Below are 27,363 nucleotides of genomic sequence, written 5' to 3' on the forward strand. Positions count from 1 at the left end.
CTGGTGCGGCCTTTCTGCTTGGGGTGACCTTGGGGTGATGGAGCTTCCATGATGGTATTAAGTAAATACTTCCAGGATTTTGACCCAGCAACGATGAAGGAACGAGCGATATATATTTCCAAGTCGGGATGGTGTGTGAAGTGGGAAACTTGGAGGCGGTGTTGTTCCCATGCACCTGCTGCTCTTGTCCTTCTAGGTGGTGGGGGTCGCGGGTTTGGGAGGTGCTGTCGAAGAAGCCTTGGCGAGTTGCTGCAGTGCATCCTGTGGATGGTACACACTGCGGCCACTGAGCGCCGGTGGTAGAGGGAGTGAATGTTTAGGGTGGTGGATGGGGTGCCAATCAAGCGGGCTGATCTGTCCTGGATGGTGTCAAGCTTCTTGAGTGTTGTTGGAGCTGCACTCATCCAGGCAAGTGGTGAAGGAGAAAAGGAGGGAGAAAAAAAAATCTTGGTATAAAGAATTAGGATCACAAATCCCAGTCTTATCATTGGTTCAGTTTATTTTACACACAGTTGATGAGAGTGACTGACAAGTCAACAAACATTACTAAAAACCTTTTGACTATCTCTTCATTGATAGTCCCAGAAATTTCACAGAACCAAACAAAAAACTGGAACACGCCAATGAACTTTGGGATTTACTTTGATGTGTCAACCATTGGAATAATTACATTTCTATCAGGGGTGCTGTCCCTTTAAATACAACCACTTTCGCTGACAAACTAAACACTGTCGCATATAAACAGTGATGTGGAGATGCCGGTGATGGACTGGGGTGGACAAATGTAAGGAACCTTACAACACCAGGTTATAGTCCAACTGTTTTATTTGAAAATCACAAGCTTTCGGAGGCTTTCTCTTTCGTCAGGTGAGTGTGGGATGTCAGCTGGATGAATGGTTTTTTTCACCGCACCCCAATCACATAAAAACCCAAGTTAAAACAAGCAAACAAGTCTCTAGGTCTTTTATTTTATTCGTTCTCAGGATGTGGGCGTTGTTGGCGAGGCCGGTCTTTATTGCCCATCCCCTAGTTGCCCTGAGAAGGTGGTGGTGGGCCTTCTTCTTGGACCACAAGTAGCGGGTTGATGCCGAGGGCTTTGCTGGGCCACTTCAGAATCGACCAGGTTGGTGTGGGGACTGGAGTCACCTATAGGCTCAGACCGGGTAAGGACGGCAGGTTTCCTTCCCTAAAAGGACATTAGTGAACCGGTTGGGTTTTTACGACAATCCGACAGCTTCATGGTCACTTTTACTGAGACCAGATTTTTATTTGCAGATAAAGAAATAAAGGGACCAGTGGAGGCCACTCAAAAAAAACAACATATTTTTTAAACTTTTATTTTTTGTGGGGTCAGGAGCAGAAACCCTCCCCCACTCGTCAACTGCCTATTGGGCACCTGAAATTAAAATTGGCCCCAATGAGTTGTTTTATGGAGTACAAGACCTGTTGATGAATGAGCAAACATGGTAGCCATTTTGCACCCAGTGATATGAAGAATTTGATTTGTTGGTGTCAGTTAAGGGAGACATGTGAGCCAGGACTCCAGGAGAAATCCCTGTTCTTCTTTCATTCGTACAATGCGATCCTTAACATCCACCTGAACAAACAGACAGGGCCTCGTTTTCATGTCTCACCTGAAAGATGGCACCGTCAACAATGCAGCACTCCATTGGTGCTGCACTAAAGTGTTAGCCTAGATTCTGCGCTCAAGACCTGGAATGGGCCTCGAGCTCACAACCTTCTGACGTGACGTTTGTATCCTAACTCGCATCAAGTACTGTTCACCCTTCACCCCCACGCACTCTGGCTTACATTGATTGCCAGTCCAGCAACGCCTCGATTTTAAAATTAACGTCCTCGTGTTCAAATCCTTCCATGGCCTCGCCCCTCCCTATCCCTGCAACCTCCTCCAGCCCTACAGCCCTCCGAGATCTCTGCGCTCCTCCAACACCAGCCTCCAGTGCATCACCTACTCCCCTCGCCCCACCATTGGCGGCCGTGCCTCCAGCTGCCTGTGCCCTAAGCTCTGGAATTCCCTCCCTAAACCTCTCCGCCTCTCTCTCCTCCTTTAGGACGTTCCTTAAAACCTACCCACCTCTGTACTAATGTCTCATCCTTTGGCTGGGTGTCAATTTTTGTCTGATTACGCTTCTGTGAAACGCTTTGGGACATTTTACAACATTAAAGGTGCTATATAAATGCAAGTGGTTGTTGTTGTTATTGTGACAGTGCTACCAGTTAAGCCAAGCTGGTGTTTATGAAACCCCTTCCTTGTTGAATCTCTTGATTCACTGAAGCAATGACTTTCTGGCATTTTCTGTTTTCACCGCAGTTAAAATAAAATGTTCATTCAACTGTGTTTGAATTCGCCCGATTTTGACTCATGGTGACCAATAAACACAGCTCTGGGAGTCCAGTGCTACCACTGGGTAGAACGGGAGAAACTACATTCACACCGATCAGGTCTTTGACCAAACCAAAATAAACCAAACTAGACCTGCAGAAACTCAACTTGTTTCCGCTATGTTTCAGAACCAAATCGGCCAAATATAAAATGTACTTTTGTGCAAGTCATCCCGATTGAGAAAATCGGATGAGGTTAAATTGCTGTTTTGATGTCAATCTTGACAAAGACTCATAAATATAGAGAGAAGTCCCCACCCAGATTGGGTGCTTTATTTACCCCTGTATGTAACAGGAGCCATTTTACATTCGTATATGTTCATCAAGGTGAGAAATGTAAGACTTGAGCAATGACATCCAATCTCAACATCAAATATTCCCATCAGGTGCACTGGATACAGAGTAAAGCTCCCTCCACATTGTCCCATTAAACACTCCCAGGGCAGGCACAGCATGGGTTAGATACAGAGTAAAGCTCCCTCTACACTGTCCCATCAAACACTCCCAGGGCAGGCACAGCATGGGTTAGATACAGAGTAAAGCTCCCTCTACACTGTCCCATCAAACACTCCCAGGGCAGGCACAGCATGGGTTAGATACAGAGTAAAGCTCCCTCCACATTGTCCCATTAAACACTCCCAGGGCAGGCACAGCATGGGTTAGATACAGAGTAAAGCTCCCTCTACACTGTCCCATTAAACACTCCCAGGGCAGGCACAGCACGGGTTAGATACAGAGTAAAGCTCCCTCTACACTGTCCCATCAAACACTCCCAGGGCAGGTACAGCATGGGTTAGATACAGAGTAAAGCTCCCTTTACACTGTCCCATCAAACACTCCCAGGACAGGTACGGGTTAGATACAGAGTATTCTCAAGCATGGTACAAACTCTCTAAGTGAGACTACCAAGTTATGGACAGTGATGTGCTATGAGAGATTGGTCTGGGAACAGACTGAGAGAGCACTGACCCACATCACATGGGACCCTCACACCCAGGCGATAGAAGAGACTTTCATCCACTCCCTTAGCTATATTTGAACCCAGGTCCTAGAAGTCAAAGGTCACTGTCTAACCCAGTGCACCACCTGGTTTTCCCACCCAAGTGACCCAAGGTGAGAGTGGAAGCCAGAGAAAGAGGAACACTGGAGCCTGGCAGAGGGAACATAGGAACTGGAGTAGGCCATTCAGCCCCTCGAGTCCATTTCGCCATTCAATTAGGTCATGGCTGATCTGTATCTTAACTCCATCTACCCGCCTTGGTCACGTAACCCTTACCTAACAAAAATCTATCAATCTCAGTTTTGAAATTTTCAATTGACCCCCAGCCTCAACAGCCTTTTTGGGGGAGAGAGTTCCAGATTTCCACTCCCCTTTGTGTGAAGAAGTGTTTCCTGACATCACCCCTGAACGGCCGAGCTCTAATTTTAAGGTTCTGCCCCCTTGTTCTGGACTCCCCCCACCGGAGGAAATAGTTTCTCTCTATCTACCCTATCAAATCCTTTAATCATCTTAAACACTTCAATTAGATCACCCCCTTAATCTTCTATATTCGAGGGAATACAAGCCCAGTCTGTGCAACCAGTCCTGATAATTTAACCCTTTTAGTATCAGGTGACGAGGGCCTGAGAGAGGTTAGTGGGGGACGAGCAGCATTGAAGAGTCCAGATTATCCAGGAGCAGGTGAGTACGTACCCCAGAGTGAGCCACACCACCAGTAACCCCATGGAGTCACAAAAAACCCACCCCCGACCTTTGAACCCCCAAACAATGAGTTGAACGTCTATCTTACACAGAAGTATACACAGCAGATAACTCTTGCAGTTGAGTCAATTATTGAATAACCCCATTTGTCTTTGGGGTGTTTTTTCCCCGCAATCCTCATTCGCTATATCCTGTTGGACATTATCCGTGTGTTCAGTTTCTTAAAGAACGATTTCAGCTTGCAGATCTTGCAGGATTTCTTCCTGCTCTTGCTCTTGCTCTTCACTGTCCCCTTCCCTCTCGGGTCCTCGTCATCCTCGCTCGCCCAGGGACCCCAGGCCCCCCCGTTGAGTTCTGGATTAGCCCGGGGGTCCTCGGCCGGGTATCGCACCGGGATGGAGGTCTCGTCGTAATAGGCCAAGCGGGCCAGCAGCCTCTTGACCACCCCTGGGTGCTTGCCCGACACCTCGTCTCGCTCGTACGGGTCACCGGTGATGTTGAACAGCCACACCGACCTCCTGTGGCCCGCCCGCTGCCTCTCCAGGTTCCACCAGCTGCCGGGGAAGTTGGGCAGGGTCTGCGGCGGGATCCAGTCGCTGTACCCCGGGTCTCCGGTCAGCAGCTTCCAATCGCCCACCCTGATCGCAGCCTGGATGGCCGTGTTCCAGAGCCTGTGGCCCTCTTCCCAGGAGCCGTACTTGGCGTGGTTGTACAGGGGGTCGATGTTGTGCAGGATCTCAGTCCGCGGCGACTTCTTCCCCTCGCTGATCGTCGACCACAGGTCGTACCCGTCGAGCGGGGGGGTCTCTGTCACGTTCCCCCGTGCCAGCGACACCAGGGTGGGGTACCAGTCAGTGATGTGCACCAAGGATTTGCTCACCCGCCTCTTCTTCTTAATCAAGGGGCTGTGGACGAACCCAATCCCCCTGATGCCCCCTTCCCAGTAGGTCCCCTTGCGGCCTCGGAGGGGCCAGTTGCTGCCCCCCGAGAAAGGCTGCCCCCCGTTATCGGTGGAGAAGATTAAGACGCTGTTGTTGTAATACCCGTATTTCTTGAGGGCCAGCGTGATGTTCTTGATGGCTTCGTCCATGCAGGTCACCATGGCCGCATACTTCCTCCGCGCCACGTTGCCAAAGGACCTGTACTGGTAGATGTATTCCTTCGGGGACTGCAGAGGGGTGTGAACGGCCTGGAAGGCCACGTAGATGAACAGGGGCTCCTTCGGGCTGTGTGAGGCCAGCACCTTGCTCACTTTCTGGGCGTAGAGGGAGGTGGAGTACTTCCCGCTGTACTCCCAGGCCACGTTCTCCCCATCGTGCAGGTCGAAGCCGCAGACCCCCGGCCCGTCGCAGTTGTCGTAGGTGTAGTAGTCCGTGCTGCCGGTCAGCGTGCCAAAAAACGTGTCGAAGCCTCGCCTGGTGGGCAGGCACTCTTTCTTGTAGAAGCCCAAGTGCCATTTCCCAATCATGTGGGTCGAGTATCCGGCTTCCTGCAGCTTCTGGGGCAGGGTCACCTGATCCAGGGGCAGGCAGTTGGGCTGCCTGGGCCGAATGATGGAGTGCTGGAGGCCGGTGTGTATCTGGTACCTGGAGAAAAGCAGAAAAACACACAATCCATTACTGAACCGCGGGGAAGTGAAGGAGATAAATATACAATTCGTACAGTTGCCTTGTCACAACAACGAGTCACTTGGAAATGTAGCACCAGTCGATTCAGAGGCAACCAGTTTTCACATCTCAACACCATCCAGGACAGGTCAGCCCACTTGATCAGCACACCATCCACCACCCTAAACATTCACTCCCTCCACCACCGGCACACTGTGGCTGCAGTGTGTACCATCCACAGGATGCACTGCAGCAACTCGCCAAGGCTTCTTCGACAGCACCTCCCAAACCCACGACCTCTACCACCTAGAAGGACAAGGGCAGCAGGTACATGGGAACACCACCACCTCCAAGTTCCCTTCTAGGTCACACACCATCCCGACTTGGAAATATATCGCCGTTCCTTCATCGTCGCTGGGTCAAAATCCTGGAACTCCCTTCCTAACAGCACTGTGGGAGAACCTTCACCACACGGACTGCAGCGGTTCAAGAAGGCGGCTCACCACCACCTTCTCAAGGGGCAATTGCCAGCGACACCCACATCCCGAGAATGAATTTTTAAAAACATGGCTAAATGCCACAAACAGCAGCAAGATTAAGCAGCAGTTATTGGTTGAGGGATTAACATTGGCCCCTGCTTGTCTCCGAATGACCAATAGCTGGAATGAGTTCTGGATCGGGGAAGGGAGTCATTCAAGTCGATACTGTGATAGGATCGTAGGTGTCTACGGAGGGATGAGCTAGATGGGCCGAATGGCCTGGTTAATCTGTATTTATGTTTGTGAGAAGATGGGAGAATTGAAGGGGGGAAATTTAAAAGTAAAATCATACGAACGCTTCTCTGGTACTGGAAACAGAGAGTGGTGGTGAACGGTTGTTTTTCGGACTGGAGGGAGGTGTACAGTGGTGTTCCCCAGGGGTCGGTGCTGGGACCACGGCTTTTCTTGATATATATTAATGACTTGGACTTGGGTGTACAGGGCACAATTTCAAAATTTGCAGATGACACAAAACTTGGAAGTGTAGTGAACAGTGAGGAGGATAGTGATAGACTTCAAGAGGATATAGACAGGCTGGTGGAAAGGGCAGACACGTGGCAGATGAAATTTAACGCAGAGAAGTGTGAAGTGAGACATTTTGGCAGGAAGAACGAGGAGAGGCAATATAAACTAAATGGTACAATTCTAAAAGGGGTGCAGGAACAGAGAGATCTGGGGGTATATGTACACAAATCTTTGAAGGTGGCAGGGCAAGTTGAGAAAGCAGTTAAAAAAGCATACGGGATCCTGGGCTTTATAAATAGAGGCATAGAGTACAAAAGCAAGGAAGCTTTGTTGAACCTTTATAAAACACTGGTTCGGCCACAACTGGAGTATTGTGTCCAATTCTGGGCACCGCAGTTTGGGAAGGATGTGAAGGCCTTAGAGAGGGTGCAGAAGAGATTTACTAGAATGGTTCCAGGGATGAGGGACTTCAGTTACGTGGATAGACTGGAGAAGCTGGGATTGTTCTCCTTAGAACAGAGACGGTTAAGGGGAGATTTGATAGAAGTGTTCAAACTCATGAAGGGTTTAGAAAAAGTAAATAAAGAGAAACTGTTCCCATTGGTGGAAGGGTCGAGAACCAGAGGACACAGATTTAAGGCGATTGGCAAAAGAACCAAAGGCGACATGAGGAAAAATCTTTTTACGCAGCGAGTGGTTATGATCTGGAATGTGCTGCCTGAAAGGGCGGTGGAAGCAGATTCAATCGTGGCTTTCAAACAGGAATTGGATAAATACTTGAAGGGAAAATATTTGCAGGGCTACAGGCAAAGAGGGGGGGAATGGGACAAACTGGATTGCTTTTACAAAGAGCCGGCACGGGCTCGACGGGCTGAATGGCCTCCTTCTGTCTCATTTTTTATTATTGAACCTGAGGTGACGATAACCAATTTACGTTTCTTTAACGTAAATCTGTGAGAAGGTTGGGCGGTCTGCAGCTGCTACAGAGCCTTGAAGAGGAGAGAAGGAGGATACAGACTGGGGCGGGGGGAGTGGCAGTATCACGGCAGAAGAGAAACTCCATGAACTCAAGCTTGTCCCAAATGCAGATGCCTGAACCCAACACTAAGTCCATCACTCCTGACTTTGCTGCTCATCATTATTTTCAAATCGCTCCACAGCCTCATTCCACCCTGCTCCAGACTCTCTCACCCTCCTGCACTCTTTCACGACTCTAACTTCCTGCTCTCTGGAAGTCTCACCTTTTCTCCCATTCTCGGAATGTGGGCATCGCTGGGCAAAGGCCGGCATTTATTGCCCATCCCTAGTTGCCCTGAGAAGGTGGTGGTGGGCTTTCTCAAATCCCTCGCAGTTTGATACAACCGAGGGGTTTCCTAGGCCCACTTCAGAGGGCGGTTAAGAGTCAACCACATTGGTGTGGGGACTGGAGTCACCTATAGGCCCAGGCCGGGTAAGGACGGCAGGTTTCCTTCCCTAAATGGACATTAGTGAACCAGTTGGGTTTTTAACGACAATCCGACAGCTTCACAGTCACTTTTATTGATAGCCAACTTTTCATTTCCAGATTTTTTTTTAATTCAAATTCTCAAAGTGCCATGGTGGGATTTGAATTTACCTTCTCTGGATTACTAGTCCAGTAACATAACCACCGCACTGCTGTACCCTTCCATGTTAATGCTGGGCTGTAAAGATGTGCTTTCCCCTGAAATAACCTGAAATCGAGCCAAGGGACTGCCCTCTATTCACAGGCACGTTGATAGTTAAGCAGATCTCAGTGTCAGTAGCTCTATTCAGCAGCCATGACATTACCTGCAGGAACCAAGATTGAATCTAACCCAGTCAGAGATTAAAATCTCCGCAGCTCCTCGGATCATTATCGAGGTCTCTCGGGTCAGTTCCCAGCAGACCCGAGTCATGAACCGTCTGGTTTAATCAACATTCATAACCCACACAACAATGTGCAGTGATTATGTTGGTAAAACATGGGATTACTTTTTAAGTAAAATTGCCCGCTGCTCATATACTGAAAAATGAAAAATTTGCAGGGCTATGGGGGTAGAGCGGGGGGAAGAGGGGGGGACTAATTGGACAGCTCTTTCAAAGAGCCGACATATAATGGGCCGAATGGCCTCCTTCTCTGCTGTACGATTCTATGATTGATATGGTAGAATCACACGCTGCTTTAGCAACACTTCCCCGAGCAGAGTTTTGCGTCGTCCTGAGGTCGTGGACAGCGCAAAATTAATGCAAAACCATTCTTTCTTTTTTTGTCAGCTGTAACTCAGTGGGCTGCACTCTCACCCCTGAGTCAGGAGGTCGTGGGTACAAGTCCCCGCTCCACAGTATTCGAGCACATAATCCAGGCTGACATTCCCAGTGCCGGTACTGAGGGAGCGCTGCACTGTCGGAGGTGCCGTCTTTCGGATGAGACGTTGACCCGAGGCCCCGTCTGCCCTCTCGGATGGACGTAAAAGATCCCACAGCCACTATTTTTCGAAGAAGAGCAGGGGAGTTCTCCCTGGTGTCCTGGGCCAATATTTATCCCTCAACCAACATCACTTAAAAAAAAAACAGATTATCCGGTTGTTATCACATTGCTGTTTGTGGGATCTTGCTGTGCACAAATTGGCTGCTGCATTTCCTACATCACAACAGTGACTACACTTCAAAAAGTACTTCATTGGCTGTAAAGTGCAATGGGACGTCCCGAGGTGGTGAAAGTTCTTTCCCTTCAGAGTCTCGCTCAATGGGAGCTTGGCTCGGAGAATCAGGATTACAGTGATACAGGTCGGCCTCTAGCTCGCCCTCCCATCCAGCGGGACTCCCTTAAAGCAAGAAGCGCACAGCATGTAGACCGCAAGATCAGCTCGAATTGCCATTTTCAAGATTGTAAGTCAATGAGCTAATGGAATTCCACGATTTACCACGAGGGGAATTGAACACACGGAGGTGGGAATTGAGCCCGGTTTCAACTCTTTACAAGACCTCAGTTAGAGCACAGTGTGCCGTTTTGGGCTCCACGCTGCAGGGAGGATTTGAGGCTTTAGAGAGAGCACAGCACAGGTTCACCAGGATGCTGCCTGGTGTGAGGAAATACAAACACGAAGAAAGGTTTGCAAACGTTTTTTTGATGGAACAATGCAGGTTACGAGGTGATGCGGTAGATAAACCTGTGAAAGGATGGGACAGGGTAGATAGAGGCAGACGGGTTTGCAGTTCTACAGACATGACCTGTCCTGTCTCAGCTGAAATTGATGGCGGGAGGAATTTCACCGCCTGTTCGTCCAGCGCGATGGAAGAGAATAGGCCCCCCCAAAAAAAAGTTAAGCCTCAAATTATTTTTGTGGGTCTTGGAGTAGAAGGTCCAATGAAAAGATTCACAAGGCTGACACCAGAAATGGGAGGTTACAACCATCAGGAAAGGCTGAACAGGCTGGGGCTCTTTTCTCTAGAAAAGAGAAGGCTGAGGGGTGACCTGATAGAGGTCTTTAAACGATGCCTGGGAACCCCAATATCTCAAGGAGGGGGGGGGGGGTGGGGTCACATCACCCCAGGAACGGGCGGCCGATCTAAAGTCAGAATAGACCCCCTGCTCGTTTCAACCTGAGTTGATGAACATTGAAGCTTCATCTGGATTTCTCAGTTTAAAATAAAAGACAAACCTTCCACCATTTGTGACGGGTGAGTCTATAACCAGAGATGTACGTAGACTTTTACAGCACAGAAACAGGCCATTTGGCCCAACTGATCTTTGCCTCAACTACTCCTTGTGGTACGAGTTCCACATTCTCACCACTCTCTGGGTAAAGAAGTTTCTCCTGAATTCCCTATTGGATTTATTAGTGACTATCTTGTATTTATGGCCCCGAGTTCTGGTCTCCCCCACAAGAGGAAACATCTTCTCTATATCTATCCTATCAAACCCTTTCATAGTTTTAAAGACCTCTATCAGGTCACCCCTCAGCCTTCTCTTTTCTAGAGAAAAGAGCCCCAGCCTGATCAATCTTTCCCGATAGTTATAACCTCTCGGTTCTGGTATCATCCTAGTAAATCTTTTTTTTTTTGCACCTTCTCCAGTGCCTCTACAATCCTTTATAACCAGAGCCCTGTCCCAGCCGCTCGAAGACTAATTTAGTTTTAAAAGCTGCTCTGCGTCTGGTTTTCTGCTCGATTTCTGATGCAGTCAATGAGGGTCCCGGTCAGAACCCTTTCTCAAACAAACTACAGGCCTTCCAAGCGGCTTCTGCGCATAGTTTGCATTGTGATGGGAAGCAGAGTTAACAAAGCCTCTATGGTTTCAGCTCACCAGCTCGGGATGAAAGGTAAACAATTCCTGAAGAATGAAATTCAAAGTATTTAATACGAGATACTCCGCACGCTTTTATGCATTGATTGCCCCGATCAAAAACCCATTTCACTTTGCAGATTGCGTTGCTTGTGCTCCCCAACCCGTTTATTTTGAAAGCTCAAAATGTTGGGAGATTTTCAAGTTCTGAGGTATACGAAAAATTTTATTGAGTCTAATTTTAATGAAGGGGTCACATTGAAAGTCGATGATTTGGAAAAAAGGAGGAATGTTCGTGGATGTTATTCTACAAAAAGGCACTTCCCCGTACTTCGATATTTAGATAAATGTCTGGATGGGAACGGAAAGCTTAAGTCTACAGATGTGGGTTTGATATGGTGAAGCCCTCCACAGGACGCAGGAACTTAGGAATTGCCAGACGAAAATAGACCAAGGTCCATCTAGTTCACCTTCTCCCACCCTGGGAGTCGCATGATACGACGATAATGGAGTTGTTGACTAATCATAGTAATCAATCTCCATCAATTAGTCTACAACAGGCCCAGACATGAGGCGAGGAAAACCCCCAGTGGTGGAGAGCTTTGGGAACCGGAGCTCCAAAGTCACCTGTTCCTCCCACACAGGTTACACTCACCACACGTCGTGTCTCAACTTACTCATAGAGTGGATTATTTTCTAAAGGAAATCTATCTAATTTGCGTTTGAATGAATCAATACTGACCTCTTCCACCATCTCCCTGGGGAGCCTGTTCCATAGACTGACCATTCGCTCACTGACATATTGGCCCCGATATTTACGGGGAGGGTGCGGGGGAGCGCGGTAGCAGGGGGGGGGGGGCGGGGGGAGAACCCACCGAGGCCGGGGACGGAGAGATCTTGCCCAATTTAACGGCAGGACCTCATTATCATTTTCTGGAAAACCAGCAGTAGGGGGCCGCAGCCGGGGACACTCGGGGTGGGGTACGGTTCTGGCAATCGGGATCGCAGGGCAGGCTGCAAATCGGGGATGGGGGCGGGGAGGGGGTCGGCCCATCGCGGGACACTCGCAGGCTTTGAAACCCACCGTCGTGAAAACGGCAAGGGTCGCGTATGCAGTGGGTCGGGGATACGTTCCCTGTTTTTTAGGGATTAAACCCCCCTCCCCATCACCACTTGTCTTGGGGGGGGGGGGGGTGTTTAAGATTGAAGCCATTCTTTCCGCAGATTAGTTTCGAATTTACCCCCTTCCAGCGCAGGCCGTGTCCTCTGTTTCTACTGTTCTGGACACAATAGTTCCTTCGATGGAGCTCTGGTGAGGCCACACCTGGAGTACTGTGTACAGTTTTGGTCCCCTCACCTGGGGAAGGACATACTTGCCTTGGAGCGAGGGTTCACTGGATTGATTCCTGGGATGAGGGGGTTGTCTTGTGAGGAGAGGTTGTGTAAAATGGGCCTGTATTTTCTGGGGTTTAGATGAATGAGGGGTGATCTCATTGAGGCATGTGGGACTCTGGGAGGGTGTCTGCTGAGAGCCTGATCCCCCTGGCTGGAAGGTCTAGGGGCTGAGGGTCATGGTCTCAGGATGGGGGATCAGCCGTTTGGGACCTACATGAAGAAGGGTTTCTCCACTTGGAGGGTTGTGAACCTTTGGAATTCTCTGCCTCAGAGCTCTGTGGATGCTCAGTCATTGAGTATATTCAAGACTGAGATCGATAGATTTTTGGACGCTAAGTGAATCAAGGGATATGGGGATAGAGCGGGAAAGTGGAGTTGAGGTAGAAGGTCAGCCATGATCTTATTGAATGGCGGAGAAGGCTCGAGGGGCCACACGGCCTACTCCTGCTCCTGTTTCTTATGTTCTTACGTTCTGTGGTGCTGGGATAGGGAGGGTGTGAGGGAGGGAAAGGAGGACTGAAATAAAAAACAGGAAATTATTTCATTGGCTTTTAAAGTGCTTTAATTCTGGAGGGTCAAATCTGCATTTGGTAATCAAGATGGAAACAGCAAATTTAATATAAAGAAGAGAAGCTTCTTCGACGGCCCAGACGGTCATTGCTGAGCTGGAACCGAGCCATAGAGAGAACAAAGATCCCAGGTTCAATCGGGTGTCTGATCTCACTCTGGGCGGCAGCAAGAGGGTCACTATTGGCCTCAGGACCCCAGGATTAGGAGAGGGGGATAATCATCAGACAAGGTCTGGAAAGTTTGTGTGCGTAGACACTGGCGGACAGGATCAGTGTTGGTTGGATAACGAGCTCACACTCACCGTCTGCACTCACAAGTGCAGAATGGCCTGTCGAGTAAGGCACTAGAGGGCTTCCAGTACTTGTGGGGCTGCACCCCAATACCATGGGACTGCACCCCCAACACCATGGGACTGCACCCCCAACACCATGGGACTGCACCCCCAACACCATGGGACTGTACCCCCAACACCATGGGACTGCACCCCCAACACCATGGGACTGTACCCCCAACACCATGGGACTGTACCCCCAACACCATGGGACTGTACCCCCAACACCATGGGACTGTACCCCCAACCCCATGGGACTGTACCCCCAACACCATGGGACTGTACCCCCAACACCATGGGACTGTACCCCCAACACCATGGGACTGTACCCCCAACACCATGGGACTGTACCCCCAACCCCATGGGACTGTACCCCCAACCCCATGGGACTGTACCCCCAACCCCATGGGACTGCACCCCCAACCCCATGGGACTGCACCCCCAACCCCATGGGACTGCACCCCCAACCCCATGGGACTGTACTCCACACATGGAACTACACCCCAACACCTGGAAAAGTGTCCAATACCTGGGAATGTACCCCAACACCTGGAAATGTACCCCAACACCTGGGACTGTATCCAAACACCTGGGACTGTATCCAAACACCTGGGACTGTATCCAAACACCTGGGACTGTACCCAAACACCTGGGACTGTACCCAAACACCTGGGACTGTATCCAAACACCTGGGACTGTACCCAAACACCTGGGACTGTACCCAAACACCTGGGACTGTACCCAAACACCTGGGACTGTACCCAAACACCTGGGACTGTACCCAAACACCTGGGACTGTACCCAAACACCTGGGACTGTATCCAAACACCTGGGACTGTATCCAAACACCTGGGACTGTATCCAAACACCTGGGACTGTATGCAAACACCTGGGACTGTATGCAAACACCTGGGACTGTATGCAAACACCTGGGACTGTATGCAAACACCTGGGACTGTATGCAAACACCTGGGACTGTATGCAAACACCTGGGACTGTATCCAAACACCTGGGACTGTATCCAAACACCTGGGACTGTATCCAAACACCTGGGACTGTATCCAAACACCTGGGACTGTATCCAAACACCTGGGACTGTATCCAAACACCTGGGAATGTACCCCATCAGCTGGGAATGTACTCCAAACACCTGGGACTGTATCCAAACACCTGGGACTGTATCCAAACACCTGGGACTGTATCCAAACACCTGGGACTGTACCCCAACACCTGGGACTGTACCCCAACACCTGGGACTGTCCCCCAACACCTGGGACTGTACCCCCAACACCTGGGACTGTACCCCCAACACCTGGGACTGTACCCCCAACACCTGGGACTGTACCCCCAACACCTGGGACTGTACCCCCAACACCTGGGACTGTACCCCCAACACCTGGGACTGTACCCCCAACACCTGGGACTGTACCCCCAACACCTGGGACTGTACCCCCAACACCTGGGACTGTACCCCCAACACCTGGGACTGTACCCCCAACACCTGGGACTGTACCCCCAACACCTGGGACTGTACCCCCAACACCTGGGACTGTACCCCCAACACCTGGGACTGTACCCCCAACACATGGGATTGTAACCCAACACCTGGGACTGTACCCCAACACCTGGGACTGTACCCCAACACCTGGGAATGTACTCCAACACCTGGGAATGTACTCCAACACATGGGATTGTAACCCAAAAGCTGGGACTGTACCCCAGAAGCTGGGACTGTACCCCCAACACCTGGGACTGTACCCTAGCAATAGTCAGCACCTTCAAGAGGGGTGAAAACTGGGGGGGAGGGGGAAATCCAAAACTAAAATTGAGTTTTTAATTTTACCAAACACACTAAATATTCATTCTTAAATCCTATCCAGATTTGACAGCCCTGCAGCCAATCACCTGCTCGGGGACTGAAACAGATTCTCTGACTCCTGCCTCTCGGCTGATGACGGTCCCTGGAGGGAAAGGCCTCGCAGTTTTGCTGGGAAGCTTCATTATTCCAAATTATCTTTGAGTCTGTGAGCTACGGACCACAGAAAGGAATGCTGAGCAGTCTACAGTTTTGGACGCCCCATTATATAAAGGACACGAAAGCCACAGAGAGCGTACAGGGTAGATTCACCAGGATGGGAAACTACAGTTATGAGGAGAGATTGGAGATTCTGGGACTGTTTTTACCAGAGCAGGGAAGGTTAAGAGGAGATTTAATTGAGGCTTTAAAAATTAGGAAGGGTTTTGACAAAGAGAATGAGGAAGGACAGTTTTCTCTGGTTGGGGAGTCAGTGAGGAGGGGTGATTGGTTTATAATGATCAGAGAGAGAACGAGGAGAGGGTTGAGGAGAAATGACTTTAGACAGAGAGATGTTGGAGCATGGAACGGTTTGCCTCAGGGAATAGTTGAGGCAGAAACCATTGCATTATTAAAGAAAATTTGGAGAAATATTTGAAGCCGAGGAAAATAGAGGGTTATGGGGAGATAGTGGGGCAGTGGGATTAGTTTGGGGATTGATACAGGGCTATGGGGAGAGAGTGGGGCAGTGGGATTAGTTTGGGATTGATACAGGGCTATGGGGAGAGAGTGGGGCAGTGGGATTAGTTTGGGATTGATACAGAGCTATGGGGAGAGAGTGGGGCAGTGGGATTAGTTTGGGATTGATACAGGGCTATGGGGAGAGAGTGGGGCACTGGGATTAGTTTGGGATTGATACAGGGCTATGGGGAGAGAGTGGGGCAGTGGGATTAGTTTGGGATTGATACAGAGCTTTGGGGAGAGAGTGGGGCAGTGGGATTAGTTTGGGATTGATACAGGGCATTGGGGAGAGAGCAGGGCAGTGGGATTAGTTTGGGATTGATACATGGAATTGGGGAGAGAGTGAGGCACTGGGATTAGTTTTGGATTGATACAGGGCCATGGGGAGAGAGTGGGGCAGTGGGATTAGTTTGGGATTGATACAGGGCTATGGGGAGAGAGTGGGGCAGTGGGATTAGTTTGGGATTGATGAAGGGCATTGGGGAGAGAGTGGGGCAGTGCGATTTGTTTGGGATTGATACAGGGCTATGGGGAGAGAGCGGGGCAGTGGGATTAGTTTGGGATTGATACAGAGCTATGGGGAGAGAGTGGGGCAGTGGGATTAGTTTGGGATTGATACAGAGCTATGGGGAGAGAGTGGGGCAGTGGGATTAGTTTGGGATTGATACAGGGCTATGGGGAGAGAGTGGGGCAGTGGGATTAGTTTGGGATTGAGACAGGACTATGGGGAGAGAGCGGGGCAGTGGGATTAGTTTGGGATTGATACAGAGCTATGGGGAGAGAGTGGGGCAGTGGGATTAGTTTGGGATTGATACAGGGCTATGGGGAGAGAGTGGGGCAGTGGGATTAGTTTGGGATTGATACAGGGCTATGGGGAGAGTGCGGGGCAGTGGGATTGGTTTGGGATTGATACAGGGCAATGGGGAGAGAGTGGGGCAGTGGATTAGTTTGGGATTGATACAGGGCTATGGGGGAGAGAGAGGGGCAGTGGGATTAGTTTGGGATTGATACAGGGCTATGGGGGAGAGAGAGGGGCAGTGGGAATAGTTTGGGATTGATACAGGGCTGTGGGGAGAGAGTGGGGCAGTGGGATTAGTTTGGGGATTGATACAGGGCTATGGAGAGAGAGCGGGGCAGTGGGATTAGTTTGGGATTGATACAGGGCTATGGGGAGAGAGTGGGGCAGTGGGATTAGTTTGGGATTGATACAGGGCTATGGGGAGAGAGCGGGGCAGTGGGATTAGTTTGGGGATTGATACAGGGCTATGGGGAGAGAGTTGGGCAGTGGGATTAGTTTGGGATTGATACAGGGCTATGGGGAGAGAGCGGGGCAGTGGGATTAGCTTGGGATTGATGAAGGGCATTGGGGAGAGAGTGGGGCAATGGGATTAGTTTGGGGATTGATACAGGGCTATGGGGAGAGAGTGGGGCAGTGGGATTAGTTTGGGATTGATACAGGGCTATGGGGAGAGAGTGGGGCAGTGGGATTAGTTTGGGATTGATACAGAGCTATGGGGAGAGAGTGGGGCAGTGGGATTAGTTTGGGATTGATACAGGGCTATGGGGAGAGAGTGGGGCACTGGGATTAGTTTGGGATTGATACAGGGCTATGGGGAGAGAGTGGGGCAGTGGGATTAGTTTGGGATTGATACAGAGCTTTGGGGAGAGAGTGGGGCAGTGGGATTAGTTTGGGATTGATACAGGGCATTGGGGAGAGAGCAGGGCAGTGGGATTAGTTTGGGATCGATACATGGAATTGGGGAGAGAGTGAGGCACTGGGATTAGTTTTGGATTGATACAGGGCTATGGGGAGAGAGCGGGGCAGTGGGATTAGTTTGGGATTGATGAAGGGCATTGGGGAGAGAGTGGGGCAGTGCGATTTGTTTGGGATTGATACAGGGCTATGGGGAGAGAGCGGGGCAGTGGGATTAGTTTGGGATTGATACAGAGCTATGGGGAGAGAGTGGGGCAGTGGGATTAGTTTGGGATTGATACAGGGCTATGGGGAGAGAGTGGGGCAGTGGGATTAGTTTGGGATTGATACAGGACTATGGGGAGAGAGCGGGGCAGTGGGATTAGTTTGGGATTGATACAGAGCTATGGGGAGAGAGTGGGGCAGTGGGATTAGTTTGGGATTGATACAGGGCTATGGGGAGAGAGTGGGGCAGTGGGATTAGTTTGGGATTGAGACAGGACTATGGGGAGAGAGCGGGGCAGTGGGATTAGTTTGGGATTGATACAGAGCTATGGGGAGAGAGTGGGGCAGTGGGATTAGTTTGGGATTGATACAGGGCTATGGGGAGAGAGTGGGGCAGTGGGATTAGTTTGGGATTGATACAGGGCTATGGGGAGAGTGCGGGGCAGTGGGATTGGTTTGGGATTGATACAGGGCTATGGGGAGAGAGTGGGGCAGTGGATTAGTTTGGGATTGATACAGGGCTATGGGGGAGAGAGAGGGGCAGTGGGATTAGTTTGGGATTGATACAGGGCTATGGGGGAGAGAGAGGGGCAGTGGGAATAGTTTGGGATTGATACAGGGCTGTGGGGAGAGAGTGGGGCAGTGGGATTAGTTTGGTGATTGATACAGGGCTATGGAGAGAGAGCGGGGCAGTGGGATTAGTTTGGGATTGATACAGGGCTATGGGGAGAGAGTGGGGCAGTGGGATTAGTTTGGGATTGATACAGGGCTATGGGGAGAGAGCGGGGCAGTGGGATTAGTTTGGGGATTGATACAGGGCTATGGGGAGAGAGTTGGGCAGTGGGATTAGTTTGGGATTGATACAGGGCTATGGGGAGAGAGCGGGGCAGTGGGATTAGCTTGGGATTGATGAAGGGCATTGGGGAGAGAGTGGGGCAATGGGATTAGTTTGGGATTGATACAGGGCTATGGGGAGAGAGTGGGGCAGTGGGATTCGTTTGGGGATTGATACAGGGCTATGGGGAGAGAGCGGGGCAGTGGGATTAGTTTGGGATTGATACAGGGCTATGGGGAGAGAGTGGGGCAGTGGGATTCGTTTGGGGATTGATACAGGGCTATGGGGAGAGAGCGGGGCAGTGGGATTAGTTTGGGGATTGATACAGGGCTATGGAGAGAGAGCGGGGCAGTGGGATTAGTTTGGGATTGATACACGGCTATGGGAGAGAGTGGGGCAGTGGGATTAGTTTGGGATTGATACAGGGCTATGGGGAGAGAGCGGGGCAGTGGGATTAGGTTGGGATTGATGAAGGGCATTGGGGAGAGAGTGGGGCAGTGGGATTAGTTTGGGATTGATACAGGGCTATGGCGAGAGAGTGGGGCAGTGGGATTCATTTAGGATTGGTACAGGGCTATGGGGAGAGAGTTGGGCAGTGGGATTAGTTTGGGATTGATACAGGGCTATGGTGAGAGCGGGGCAGTGGGATTAGTTTGTGATTGATACAGGGCTTTGGGGAGAGAGTGGGGCAGGGGGATTAGTTTGGGATTGATACAGGGCTATGGGGAGAGAGTTGGGCAGTGGGATTAGTTTGGGATTGATACAGAGCTTTGGGGAGAGAGTGGGGCAGGGGGATTAGTTTGGGATTGATACAGGGCTATGGGGAGAGAGTGGGGCAGTGGGATTAGTTTGGGATTGATACAGGGCTATGGGGAGAGAGTGGGGCAGTGGGATTAGTTTGGGATTGATACAGAGCTATGGGGAGAGAGTGGGGCAGTGGGATTAGTTTGGGATTGATACAGGGCTATGGGGAGAGAGTGGGGCACTGGGATTAGTTTGGGATTGGTACAGGGCTATGGGGAGAGAGTGGGGCAGTGGGATTAGTTTGGGATTGATACAGAGCTTTGGGGAGAGAGTGGGGCAGTGGGATTAGTTTGGGATTGATACAGGGCATTGGGGAGAGAGCAGGGCAGTGGGATTAGTTTGGGATTGATACATGGAATTGGGGAGAGAGTGAGGCACTGGGATTAGTTTTGGATTGATACAGGGCTATGGGGAGAGAGCGGGGCAGTGGGATTAGTTTGGGATTGATGAAGGGCATTGGGGAGAGAGTGGGGCAGTGCGATTTGTTTGGGATTGATACAGGGCTATGGGGAGAGAGCGGGGCAGTGGGATTAGTTTGGGATTGATACAGAGCTATGGGGAGAGAGTGGGGCAGTGGGATTAGTTTGGGATTGATACAGGGCTATGGGGAGAGAGTGGGGCAGTGGGATTAGTTTGGGATTGATACAGGACTATGGGGAGAGAGCGGGGCAGTGGGATTAGTTTGGGATTGATACAGAGCTATGGGGAGAGAGTGGGGCAGTGGGATTAGTTTGGGATTGATACAGGGCTATGGGGAGAGAGTGGGGCAGTGGGATTAGTTTGGGATTGATACAGGACTATGGGGAGAGAGCGGGGCAGTGGGATTAGTTTGGGATTGATACAGAGCTATGGGGAGAGAGTGGGGCAGTGGGATTAGTTTGGGATTGATACAGGGCTATGGGGAGAGAGTGGGGCAGTGGGATTAGTTTGGGATTGATACAGGGCTATGGGGAGAGTGCGGGGCAGTGGGATTGGTTTGGGATTGATACAGGGCTATGGGGAGAGAGTGGGGCAGTGGATTAGTTTGGGATTGATACAGGGCTATGGGGGAGAGAGAGGGGCAGTGGGATTAGTTTGGGATTGATACAGGGCTATGGGGGAGAGAGAGGGGCAGTGGGATTAGTTTGGGATTGATACAGGGCTGTGGGGAGAGAGTGGGGCAGTGGGATTAGTTTGGGGATTGATACAGGGCTATGGAGAGAGAGCGGGGCAGTGGGATTAGTTTGGGATTGATACAGGGCTATGGGGAGAGAGTGGGGCAGTGGGATTAGTTTGGGATTGATACAGGGCTATGGGGAGAGAGCGGGGCAGTGGGATTAGTTTGGGGATTGATACAGGGCTATGGGGAGAGAGTTGGGCAGTGGGATTAGTTTGGGATTGATACAGGGCTATGGGGAGAGAGCGGGGCAGTGGGATTAGCTTGGGATTGATGAAGGGCATTGGGGAGAGAGTGGGGCAATGGGATTAGTTTGGGATTGATACAGGGCTATGGGGAGAGAGTGGGGCAGTGGGATTCGTTTGGGGATTGATACAGGGCTATGGGGAGAGAGCGGGGCAGTGGGATTAGTTTGGGATTGATACAGGGCTATGGGGAGAGAGTGGGGCAGTGGGATTCGTTTGGGGATTGATACAGGGCTATGGGGAGAGAGCGGGGCAGTGGGATTAGTTTGGGGATTGATACAGGGCTATGGAGAGAGAGCGGGGCAGTGGGATTAGTTTGGGATTGATACACGGCTATGGGAGAGAGTGGGGCAGTGGGATTAGTTTGGGATTGATACAGGGCTATGGGGAGAGAGCGGGGCAGTGGGATTAGCTTGGGATTGATGAAGGGCATTGGGGAGAGAGTGGGGCAGTGGGATTAGTTTGGGATTGATACAGGGCTGTGGGGAGAGAGTGGGGCAGTGGGATTCATTTAGGATTGGTACAGGGCTATGGGGAGAGAGTTGGGCAGTGGGATTAGTTTGGGATTGATACAGGGCTATGGGGAGAGCGGGGCAGTGGGATTAGTTTGTGATTGATACAGGGCTTTGGGGAGAGAGTGGGGCAGGGGGATTAGTTTGGGATTGATACAGGGCTATGGGGAGAGAGTTGGGCAGTGGGATTAGTTTGGGATTGATACAGAGCTTTGGGGAGAGAGTGGGGCAGGGGGATTAGTTTGGGATTGATACAGGGCTATGGGGAGAGAGTTGGGCAGTGGGATTAGTTTGGGATTGATACAGAGCTTTGGGGAGAGAGTGGGGCCGGGGGATTAGTTTGGGATTGATACAGAGCTTTGGGGAGAGAGTGGGGCAGGGGGATTAGTTTGGGATTGATACAGGGCGATGTGGAGAGAGTGGGGCAGTGGGATTAGTTTGGGATTGATACAGGGCTATGGGAGAGAGTGGGGCAGTGGGATTAGTTTGGGGTTGATACTGAGCTTTGGGGAGAGAGTGGGGCAGTGGGATTAGTTTGGGATTGATACAGAGCTTTGGGGAGAGAGTGGGGCAGGGGGATTAGTTTGGGATTGATACAGAGCTTTGGGGAGAGAGTGGGGCAGGGGGATTAGTTTGGGATTGATACAGAGCTTTGGGGAGAGAGTGGGGCAGGGGGATTAGTTTGGGATTGATACAGGGCTATGGGGAGAGAGTGGGGCAGGGGGATTAGTTTGGGATTGATACAGGGCTATGGGGAGAGTGGGGCAGTGGGATTAGTTTGGGATTGATACAGGGCTATGGGGAGAGAGCGGGGCAGTGGGATTAGTTTGGGATTGATACAGAGCTATGGGGAGAGAGCGGGGCAGTGGGATTAGTTTGGGATTGATACAGGGCTATGGGGAGAGAGCGGGGCAGTGGGATTAGTTTGGGATTGATACAGAGCTATGGGGAGAGAGCGGGGCAGGGGGATTAGTTTGGGGATTGATACAGGGCTATGGGGAGAGAGTGGGGCAGAGGGATTAGTTTGGGATTGGGACAGGGCTATGGGGAGAGACTTGGGCAGTGTGATTAGTTTGGGATTGATACAGGGCTATGGGGAGAGAGTGGGGCAGTGGGATTAGTTTGGGATTGATACAGGGCTTTGGGGAGAGAGTGGGGCAGGGGGATTAGTTTGGGATTGATACAGGGCTATTGGGAGAGAGTTGGGCAGTGGGATTAGTTTGGGATTGATACAGAGCTTTGGGGAGAGAATGGGGCAGGGGGATTAGTTTGGGATTGATACAGAGCTTTGGGGAGAGAGTGGGGCAGGGGGATTAGTTTGGGATTGATACAGGGCTATGGGGAGAGAGTGGGGCAGTGGGATTAGTTTGGGATTGATACAGGACTATGGGGAGAGAGTGGGGCAGGGGGATTAGTTTGGGATTGATACAGGGCTATGGGGAGAGAGTGGGGCAGTGGGATTAGTTTGGGATTGATACAGGGCTATGGGGAGAGAGTGGGGCAGGGGGATTAGTTTGGGATTGATGCAGAGCTTTGGGGAGAGAGTGGGGCAGGGGGATTAGTTTGGGATTGATACAGAGCTTTGGGGAGAGAGTGGGGCAGGGGGATTAGTTTGGGATTGATGCAGAGCTTTGGGGAGAGAGTGGGGCAGGGGGATTAGTTTGGGATTGATACAGAGCTTTGGGGAGAGAGTGGAGCAGGGGGATTAGTTTGGGATTGATACAGGGCTATGGGGAGAGAGTGGGGCAGGGGGATTAGTTTGGGATTGATGCAGGGCTATGGGGAGAGAGTGGGGCAGTGGGATTAGTTTGGGATTGATACAGAGCTTTGGGGAGAGAGTGGGGCAGGGGGATTAGTTTGGGATTGATACAGAGCTTTGGGGAGAGAGTGGGGCAGGGGGATTAGTTTGGGATTGATACAGAGCTTTGGGGAGAGAGTGGGGCAGGGGGATTAGTTTGGGATTGATACAGGGTTATGGGGAGAGAGCGGGGCAGTGGGATTAGTTTGGGATTGATACAGGGCTTTGGGGAGAGAGTGGGGCAGTGGGATTAGTTTGGGATTGATGCAGGGCTATGGGGAGAGAGCGGGGCAGGGGGATTAGTTTGGGATTGATACAGGGCTATGGGGAGAGAGTGGGGCAGTGGGATTCGTTTGGGGATTGATACAGGGCTATGGGGAGAGAGCGGGGCAGTGGGATTAGTTTGGGATTGATACAGGGCTATGGGGAGAGAGTGGGGCAGTGGGATTTGTTTGGGGATTGATACAGGGCTATGGGGAGAGAGCGGGGCAGTGGGATTAGTTTGGGGATTGATACAGGGCTATGGGGAGAGAGCGGGGCAGTGGGATTAGTTTGTGATTGATACAGGGCTTTGGGGAGAGAGTGGGGCAGGGGGATTAGTTTGGGATTGATACAGGGCTATGGGGAGAGAGTTGGGCAGTGGGATTAGTTTGGGATTGATACAGAGCTTTGGGGAGAGAGTGGGGCAGGGGGATTAGTTTGGGATTGATACAGGGCTATGGGGAGAGAGTTGGGCAGTGGGATTAGTTTGGGATTGATACAGAGCTTTGGGGAGAGAGTGGGGCAGGGGGATTAGTTTGGGATTGATACAGAGCTTTGGGGAGAGAGTGGGGCAGGGGGATTAGTTTGGGATTGATACAGGGCTATGGGGAGAGAGTGGGGCAGGGGGATTAGTTTGGGATTGATACAGAGCTTTGGGGAGAGAGTGGGGCAGGGGGATTAGTTTGGGATTGATACAGGGTTATGGGGAGAGAGCGGGGCAGTGGGATTAGTTTGGGATTGATACAGGGCTATGGGGAGAGAGTGGGGCAGTGGGATTAGTTTGGGATTGATACAGGGTTATGGGGAGAGAGCGGGGCAGTGGGATTAGTTTGGGATTGATACAGAGCTATGGGGAGAGAGCGGGGCAGTGGGATTAGTTTGGGATTGATACAGGGCTATGGGGAGAGAGCGGGGCAGTGGGATTAGTTTGGGATTGATACAGAGCTATGGGGAGAGAGCGGGGCAGGGGGATTAGTTTGGGGATTGATACAGGGCTATGGGGAGAGAGCGGGGCAGTGGGATTAGTTTGGGATTGATACAGGGCTATGGGGAGAGAGTGGGGCAGTGGGATTCGTTTGGGATTGGTACAGGGCTATGGGGAGAGACTTGGGCAGTGTGATTAGTTTGGGATTGATACAGGGCTATGGGGAGAGAGTGGGGCAGTGGGATTAGTTTGGGATTGATACAGAGCTTTGGGGAGAGAGTGGGGCAGGGGGATTAGTTTGGGATTGATACAGAGCTTTGGGGAGAGAGTGGGGCAGGGGGATTAGTTTGGGATTGATACAGGGCTATGGGGAGAGAGTGGGGCAGGGGGATTAGTTTGGGATTGATACAGGGCTATGGGGAGAGAGTGGGGCAGTGGGATTAGTTTGGGATTGATACAGAGCTTTGGGGAGAGAGTGGGGCAGGGGGATTAGTTTGGGATTGATGCAGGGCTATGGGGAGAGAGTGGGGCAGTGGGATTAGTTTGGGATTGATACAGAGCTTTGGGGAGAGAGTGGGGCAGGGGGATTAGTTTGGGATTGATACAGAGCTTTGGGGAGAGAGTGGGGCAGGGGGATTAGTTTGGGATTGATACAGGGTTATGGGGAGAGAGCGGGGCAGTGGGATTAGTTTGGGATTGATACAGGGCTGTGGGGAGAGAGCGGGGCAGGGGGATTAGTTTGGGATTGATACAGGGATATGGGGAGAGAGTGGGGCAGTGGGATTAGTTTGGGATTGATACAGGGCTATGGGGAGAGAGCGGGGCAGTGGGATTAGTTTGGGATTGATACAGGGCTGTGGGGAGAGAGCGGGGCAGGGGGATTAGTTTGGGATTAATACAGGGCTATGGGGAGAGAGTGGGGCAGTGGGATTAGTTTGGGATTGATACAGAGCTTTGGGGAGAGAGTGGGGCAGGGGGATTAGTTTGGCATTGATACAGAGCTTTGGGGAGAGAGTGGGGCAGGGGGATTAGTTTGGGATTGGTACAGGGCTATGGGGAGAGAGTGGGGCAGGGGGATTAGTTTGGGATTGATACAGGGCTATGGGGAGAGAGTGGGGCAGTGGGATTAGTTTGGGATTGATACAGAGCTTTGGGGAGAGAGTGGGGCAGGGGGATTAGTTTGGCATTGATACAGAGCTTTGGGGAGAGAGTGGGGCAGGGGGATTAGTTTGGGATTGGTACAGGGCTATGGGGAGAGAGTGGGGCAGGGGGATTAGTTTGGGATTGATACAGGGCTATGGGGAGAGAGTGGGGCAGTGGGATTAGTTTGGGATTGATACAGGGTTATGGGGAGAGAGTGGGGCAGTGGGATTAGTTTGGGATTGATACAGAGCTATGGGGAGAGAGCGGGGCAGTGGGATTAGTTTGGGATTGATACAGAGCTATGGGGAGTAAGCGGGGCAGGGGGATTAGTTTGGGGATTGATACAGGGCTATGGGGAGAGAGCGGGGCATTGGGATTAGTTTGGGATTGATACAGGGCTATGGGGAGAGAGTTGGGCAGTGGGATTAGTTTGGGATTGATACAGAGCTTTGGGGAGAGAGTGGGGCAGGGGGATTAGTTTGGGATTGATACAGAGCTTTGGGGAGAGAGTGGGGCAGGGGGATTAGTTTGGGATTGATACAGAGCTTTGGGGAGAGAGTGGGGCAGGGGGATTAGTTTGGGATTGATACAGGGCTATGGGGAGAGAGTTGGGCAGTGGGATTAGTTTGGGATTGATACAGAGCTTTGGGGAGAGAGTGGGGCAGGGGGATTAGTTTGGCATTGATACAGAGCTTTGGGGAGAGAGTGGGGCAGGGGGATTAGTTTGGGATTGATACAGAGCTTTGGGGAGAGAGTGGGGCAGGGGGATTAGTTTGGGATTGATACAGAGCTTTGGGGAGAGAGTGGGGCAGGGGGATTAGTTTGGGATTGATACAGGGCTGTGGGGAGAGTGCGGCGCAGGGGGATTAGTTTGGGATTGATGCAGGGCTATGGGGAGAGTGCGGGGCAGGGGGATTAGTTTGGGATTGGTATAGGGCTATGGGGAGAGAGCGGGGCAGGGGGATTAGTTTGGGATTGATACAGAGCTATGGGGAGAGAGTGGGGCAGTGGGATTAGTTTGGGATTGATACAGAGCTATGGGGAGAGAGCGGGGCAGTGGGATTAGTTTGGGATTGATACAGGGCTTTGGGGAGAGAGTGGGGTAGGGGGATTAGTTTGGGATTGATACAGGGCTATGGGGAGAGAGTGGGGCAGTGGGATTAGTTTGGGATTGATACAGGGCTATGGGGAGAGAGTGGGGCAGTGGGATTAGTTTGGGATTGATACAGAGCTTTGGGGAGAGAGCGGGGCAGGGGGATTAGTTTGGGATTGATACAGGGTTATGGGGAGAGAGTGGGGCAGGGCGATTAGTTTGGGATTGATACAGGGCTATGGGGAGAGAGTGGGGCAGGGGGATTAGTTTGGGATTGATACAGGGCTATGGGGAGAGAGCGGGGCAGGGGGATTAGTTTGGGATTGATACAGGGCTATGGGGAGAGAGTGGGGCAGGGGGATTAGTTTGGGATTGATACAGGGCTATGGGGAGAGAGTGGGGCAGGGGGATTAGTTTGGGATTGATACAGGGCTATGGGGAGAGAGTGGGGCAGTGGGATTAGTTTGGGATTGATACAGGGCTATGGGGAGAGCGTGGGGCAGTGGGATTAGTTTGGGATTGATACAGGGCTATGGGGAGAGAGTGGGGCAGTGGGATTAGTTTGGGATTGGTACAGGGCTATGGGGAGAGAGTGGGGTAGTGGGATTAGTTTGGGATTGATACAGGGCTATGGAGAGAGAGTGGGGCAGTGGGATTAGTTTGGGATTGATACAGGGCTATGGGGAGAGAGTGGGGCAGGGGGATTAGTTTGGGATTGATACAGGGCTATGGGGAGGGAACGGGGCAGTGGGATTAGTTTGCGATTGATACAGGGCTATGGGGAGAGAGCGGGGCAGGGGGATTAGTTTGGGATTGATACAGGGCTATGGGGAGAGAGCG

General features: G+C 51.3%; 1 protein-coding gene across 1 annotated transcript in view; it reads right to left on the reverse strand.

The window, feature by feature from the left end:
* Positions 1 to 496: 496 nt before the first annotated feature.
* The window catches only part of LOC137332273 (arylsulfatase I-like), a 36,338-nt gene continuing 9,471 nt past the window's right edge, over positions 497 to 27,363 (reverse strand). The window contains exon 2 of the mRNA XM_067995979.1: positions 497 to 5,691. Within this exon, the coding sequence (XP_067852080.1) occupies positions 4,290 to 5,691 (1,402 nt within the window). The 3' untranslated portion in view covers positions 497 to 4,289. The remainder of the gene's footprint in view (positions 5,692 to 27,363) is intronic.

Source organism: Heptranchias perlo, chromosome 14 (genome assembly GCF_035084215.1).
Source record: "Heptranchias perlo isolate sHepPer1 chromosome 14, sHepPer1.hap1, whole genome shotgun sequence".
NCBI classification, from domain to species: Eukaryota; Metazoa; Chordata; class Chondrichthyes; order Hexanchiformes; family Hexanchidae; genus Heptranchias; species Heptranchias perlo.